Source organism: Sphaerodactylus townsendi, linkage group LG15, assembly GCF_021028975.2.
Source record: "Sphaerodactylus townsendi isolate TG3544 linkage group LG15, MPM_Stown_v2.3, whole genome shotgun sequence".
Lineage (NCBI taxonomy): Eukaryota > Metazoa > Chordata > Lepidosauria > Squamata > Sphaerodactylidae > Sphaerodactylus > Sphaerodactylus townsendi.
Genome location: NC_059439.1, coordinates 2,293,160 through 2,299,159, shown reverse-complemented (window position 1 = coordinate 2,299,159; position 6,000 = coordinate 2,293,160). Strand labels below are relative to the sequence as shown.

General features: G+C 49.0%; 1 protein-coding gene across 1 annotated transcript in view; it reads left to right on the top strand.

Moving 5' to 3' along the window:
• Positions 1–343: 343 nt before the first annotated feature.
• LOC125444857 (primary amine oxidase, lung isozyme-like) overlaps positions 344–6,000 on the top strand; it is a 26,468-nt gene continuing 20,811 nt past the window's right edge. The window contains exons 1-3 of the mRNA XM_048517584.1: positions 344–398; positions 1,651–1,847; positions 3,246–3,292. Of these exons, the coding sequence (XP_048373541.1) occupies positions 344–398; positions 1,651–1,847; positions 3,246–3,292 (299 nt within the window). The remainder of the gene's footprint in view (positions 399–1,650; positions 1,848–3,245; positions 3,293–6,000) is intronic.

Here is a 6,000-nt window from a genome sequence, read left to right as displayed (position 1 = left end):
TGATGAGGGCTGATGAGCCACCGCCGACCCCCCCCCCCCCTCAGCCCTTCAAGTGGCCCGTGAGGAGCAGAGGAGGGCTCTGGCACGCTCCCTCCGCAGCACCAGGCTCTGCTGCCCGTCCACTCCAGCCTCCGGCACGTGGGAGCCTGGACCAGCCCGATCTCCTGTCTCCTTCCCTTTCTCCCTCTCCCGCACACATGCGCGCAGGCACGGGCTCTCCCAGGCCAGACCACTTGCGGCTGTTCCAAGCCAGTCCCCGGGGAGCTGCGCGCGCGCGCCTGATGTTGTGTGTGGGGGGGGGGGGGAGGAGGAGAGGCAGAAGGATGCCCTCTGCGTGGTCCTAATGCGCTGCCTTGTGGGCCAAGGGGGCCGGCCGCCTGGCCGGGCAGGGAAAGATGGTGGGTGGGGTCAGGGCAGCCGCACGAAGCTGCGGAGGCGGAGCTAGCTCTCCCCCGTCCTGAGTCTGACTCAGTGGCGTAACTCAAACTTAAACTGGAGCCCCTGGGCGAACCACAGAGTTTGATTCCCCATGCGCGTGCCCAATGCAGTTCGCTTTTGCACCCCTTGTAGCTTCGCTTGATGGCGTATCTAGGCAGGCTGGGAGTTTGCCGCCCCCCCATGGGCAGCCACCCTCCCCCACTGTGACCAAGCAATGATTTTTTACACCAGGTTGTTTCAAGGTCACCATCACATTTATAGAACGTACTTGCTTTCTCTGAAATCTGAGCACAGCGGTAAGCCGTACTTACCTGGCAGAAATAATTTTTTGAAAACATTTTCCAAATGCTTTCAGAAATGTTTTATTACTGCTATGGCTTATGTATGGCGTTGTATCCAGTACCCCCAGTTGGGGGAAACAGCATCACTTTCAGTGTTTCCAAAGGAGAGATCTGGAGCTCCCTAGGGTTTAAACAGAGGTGATTAACTGGAATCCACTTCCAAACAGCATCATTTTCAATGGTGTTTTAAGCAGAGGGAGCCCAGATTCTCCTTTTTAAATCCCGCCTTAAAGGAAGAATCTGGGGTTCCCAGTTTAATAACATTGGAAGTGATCACTATTTTGAGGATGATTCTCTACCCTGAAACAACATCACTTGCAATGTTTAAACTGGGGACCTCAGATTCTCCCTTTAAATCCATGTAAAAGGCAGGGGGATTTAAAAGGAAAATATGGGGAAATTTGGGAGGTGCTTGCTGGCAGGGGTGCAATTGTTAAGCTAGCAGCACCAAACTTTCAGGGTATCTTTAGGAGACTTCCCTAATGATACCACCCAGGTTTGGTGAAGTTGTGGGGGGGGTCCCAAAGTTGCTCGACCCTCAAAGGTGTAGCCTCATCTCCTATTAGCTCCCATTGGAAACAATGGGGGATGGGGCACCCCCTTTGGGAGTCCATAACTTTGGACTCCCTGGCTCAAGCCTCCTGAAACTCCCTGGGTGATAGCATCAGGAGAGTCTCCCAAAACATCCCTGAAATTTTGGTGCTAATGCGCCTAAAAACTGCGCCCTCTGCAGGCCAAAAATGGAAAAACACTGAAAATACAAAAAAATCCTGGAAACAAGTATAAGCCCCCCACGGGGCTTTCGCCCAGAGACAGCTACCCACTTTGCTTAATGGGAGCATCTTCTCTGTGGTCTGACTTTCTGGAGCAGCCAGGCTGCTCGGGTGGCTTGTGGGCCGGGCGGCAGGCGGCCACCATGCAGAGTGGGCGGGGCTGATCAAACATTGTGTCGCCCATCACGTGACATATAATTTCTACGCCCAAGGCAGCTGCCCATTCTGCCCAATGGGCGGTCCGCCTCTGCAGAGGAGTAGCAGCGGAGAGGAGGACTGGGACAGAAATTACAAGGTGAGCTCTCCAGAGGAACCAGCCTCTGTAGTCTAGAAATTAGCTGTGATCCCAGGGTGCCTCCAGGCCCCGCCGGGGGGAACGGCAGCCTTAGTTAGACGGATGCTTTCAACCTGCAGGCCTTACCACCTGGTAGGGATTAATCCTGTCTACCTTTCCTACTATGCTTTGTGTGTTTAATCCATATGCCTATAACATCAAATAGCAATAATTAATCCAATAAGAGAATCGGGGTATTTAAAAGTTATTGTTTCAGCTCGCAATCTATAAATTAACATTTTCAACAAATTTGCCATGCCAGTGTATTGGTTTCAGTTTACCTCAATAAGGGCAGTTTGGATGTGAAATCAAGGATCTGTGTTCATCTATACCACTGTGTTCATCTATACCACTGTGTTCATCTATACCACTGTGTTCATCTATACCAGGGGTCCCCAGACTTTTTAAACAGGGGGCCAGTTCACTGTCCCTCAGACTGTTGGAGGGCCGGACTAAAAAAAACTATGAACAAATTCCTATGCACAAATGATTGTAAAATGTTTGATTTCACCTTTCAGCCTTTCTGTCATGGTCTATTTTTAGAACAGTGACCAAAGTATGTCAAGTACAGAGTGGGCTCCAAATATTGTTGGGGAGGCTGTGGGGCCACCTTCCCCTGTAAAAAAAAAAAAGCAGAACTTTCCCAATGAAGCATTCCATCTAACCCAGGATCAGGTATCTTCCTGGGTTCTTTCCTCCTCAGCAATAATGAGCGATTAGCCAGCCTGGCTGATGCCAATGGGAAGTGAGCAAGAACAAATAGCAAGAGAGCAACACAAGGAGTAGCCGAGGAGGGAAGGCCCGAACAGGGAGTTACCACGTGTAAGGTTTCCAACTCTGGGTCAGAAGAATTCCTTGGAGATTTGGGGATGCTGTCATGTAATTTCAATCAACAGCCGTTGGGGCCGGTTCCTCCTCTCCCTCGAGCCCCCACTGCACATGAATGGAGCCATCGCCGCCATGCCTGGCGGGCCGGATAAATGCCTTCAGGGGGCCACATTTGGCCCCCGGGCCGTAGTTTGGGGACCCCTGATCTATACTAAATTGGTTAGCAAGTTCCCTCATGCTCCCATTTTTTAAAAGGTAAATTCAGCCATAGCGTTCCTGTATTGGACCGAGGCAGTACGACTCTATGGAAGTGAGATTAAATCTGTTTCCCCGCAATGTTTTCCCAGTTTATGCCCCCCCTGCAACAGCCCACATGGTTACCCATTAAACCTCTGCCCCCATGACAGTGATGCTGCCTTCCACTTTTCATTAAACAGAAATTTGCAGCACATGTACATCATCTCTGTCCTCTCTCTTTCCTGTGTTTTCCTGATTTAAACTGCCCTCTGCAGCTCTTATTTACCCCCAAAGGGTGGAACTGCACTGGTTCTCAAGTCCAGAGCAAACAAACAAAAAAGGTATGTGTTTTTGGGATTCATTTTTAAATGATTTTCCACACAACCAAAATAAAAGAGGAAGGAAACAAAACCTTTTTTCCAAAGAGTTCTGCACAGTTTTTAGCCCAAAATGTTTTGCCAACGTTTTATTTCAGCCTTAAAACGTTTTATCTGATTCATCAATTTCAGCTATTTGTTTTTCCTGAAATGTTTTAAAAAACGTTTCCTCCTTGCCTGTGTGGACAAACAGGAAACGTTTTATTTCCTCTGCCTGAACTAGCAGCTCCAATGCCCCTCTTCTACTCTGCCATTTTCTGCAGCTTCAGATTCTCTGGCTGTCCCCCATTTTCTGGAGATTTGTAAGGACGTTTTCTCACCGGGCATCTCAATTTTCTGCCGTTTCCGCCATTGCTGTACAGTAATAAATTTATAATTCTTATTATGTGAATGTGTTGTTTTTTCTTATTTTAAAAAATTGTGTGTGATGGGTTGGACCAGGGGTTGGGAACCTGCGGCTCGAGAGCCGCATGCGGCTCTTCTGCCCTTGCACTGCGGCTCCATGAGCCGAGCCGCCGGATTCATCCTTGCCTGCCCTGCAGTGGCAGCAGTACAGGCTTACCAACTGCCCGTGGCCTGCCTGGGCAGTGCAGCGAGCTTCCCCACAATAAGCCCACCCCATTCGAGTAGGGCGGGTGCTTTCAATGACTAGCAAGGAATAGCCGTTGGCCCCATCCTTACCCATACAGGCAACTGGAGCAGATACTTCTCAGAATGAGTGGAGTAAAAGGTAAAAAACCACAATATATACAGTATTATCTTTATTTTAAATGTCAAAAATTATTTGCGGCTCCAAGTGTTTTCTTTTCCCATGGAAAACGGGTCCAAATGGCTCTTTGAGTGTTAAAGGTTCCCTACCCCTGGGTTGGACGCTTTGTAAATTCAGTGGGAGGGGGGAATGGAAGTTGTTCTCTTAAAGAGATGGCTCCTCCTTTCTTATAATATTAAACAATTACACAGCAAAACAAACTTTCTAGCATTGTTCCATTTGCCTGCCTAGAATGTCTTCTGAATTTCACAGAGACTGGTGTAGTGTCTTTCTTTCATTCCTTTGGACCAAGATGTAAACACAGCGTTCCAACTTTTTCTCCTTTCAAATTTATAGACAGTCTTCCTCTCCCCTCCCCCACTCCTCGCAGGGATTGATGGCCGACTTTTCCCCCAAAAGACAAAAAAGAATGGTAGCAGGCTGCTCAAAATCAACATAAGATATCTTTATCCTTGGCTGGTCTGGGAGCAACCCAGAAATGGTCACACAGAGGGCATAGGGGCACCTCCTCACATGTAAATGAGGGAACGTGAGGACACCCCACTGCAAAGGCACTGCGGGACAGTGGCGTAGCTACAATGGGTGGAGGGGTTGCGACGCCCCGGGTGGAGCCACAGTGGAGGCATGGCCGGGCCATGGTGGGGGTGTTCCGGGTGCGTTCCAGGGCGGGGCGGGTGGCGTTTTCCTCCAGCTGGTGCTGCCTTCTCCTGGGCTGTCTTATTAATGGGGTATAGCGATCATGGTCCTTCCTTCCTTCCTTCCTTCCTTCCTTCCTTCCTTCCTTCCTTCCTTCCTTCCTTCCTTCCTTCCTTCCTTCCTTCCTTCCTTCCTTCCTTCCTTCCTTCCTTCCTTCCTTCCTTCCTTCCTTCCTTCCTTCCTTCCTTCCTTCCTTCCGTTACCGCTCTGCCTGAGTAACTTTTATTTTCCCAGGTCTGCCAGCTCTCAGCAGCGCAGAGGAACAGAAACAGGACCCAACACAGCGAGAATATTGAAAATAAAAATGAGTTTATTGAGATGCTGACCTATGTGTCAGCACCTCCACACCACGGCAACTGCAGCTGCCTAGCAGCACACAACTAACTTTTATACACTTTCTCCATCCCGAGGGAGTCAAGGGGGAGCTAAGACAGCCTACAACCATTCATTTATAGATACATGGGAACCAATTAGAGTCCAGAGGGCAGGTGCTTGCTTGAACCCCGGCAGAGAGGCGAGTGAGGTGATGGCAGTGAGCACAGGCAGGAGGAAAAGAGCACAAAAGAGTCCAGGTGCTTGGGGTCAGGAAAGCGAAACCCTAGCGGACCCGGCGGCATCCCTTATCTGCCTGCCTGGTGGGACAAGGCAGATGGAGGTGCTTCTTCCGGGGTTCCCTTTTGTCCCAGCAGTGAAATTTCATGGTTTTAGCAAATGAAAGAGTTATTACCCAACTGGAGCAACGGAGATTTGGATTCCTGCCCAGCAGACGGAGGTTCCATGCAGACGCAAATACAAAATACAACAGTAATTCCTACATTCTACCTAATACAACTTGTTCCTATCTAACTTATAAAGAAACAAAACATAAATTCACCTTTATGAACAACAAGATCAGAAATGGAATAATTCCTTCTGACTCCGCTATCACTTCCGTCCTTCCTTCTTTCCAGGAATCTCACCTGATTCTAAGAAGTGCCTTTATGTGATTTCAGCTGGTTTCAATTACTTTTCGCTGCCCAAGGAAATAATCTAGCAGAGGAGAACAAACAAGGGAAGATAAAGGGATTACGAAAGCTCCCTGAAATTTTTTTTTTTTTTGGTACTTTAGAGGCCCTCCCTGCACCTGCGGCTGTTGCTAATCTGTTTAACTAGCGATCTCAGCAGGGCAGATCGGGCTGTTGATCTTTCTTTGAAGAACGGAATCTGC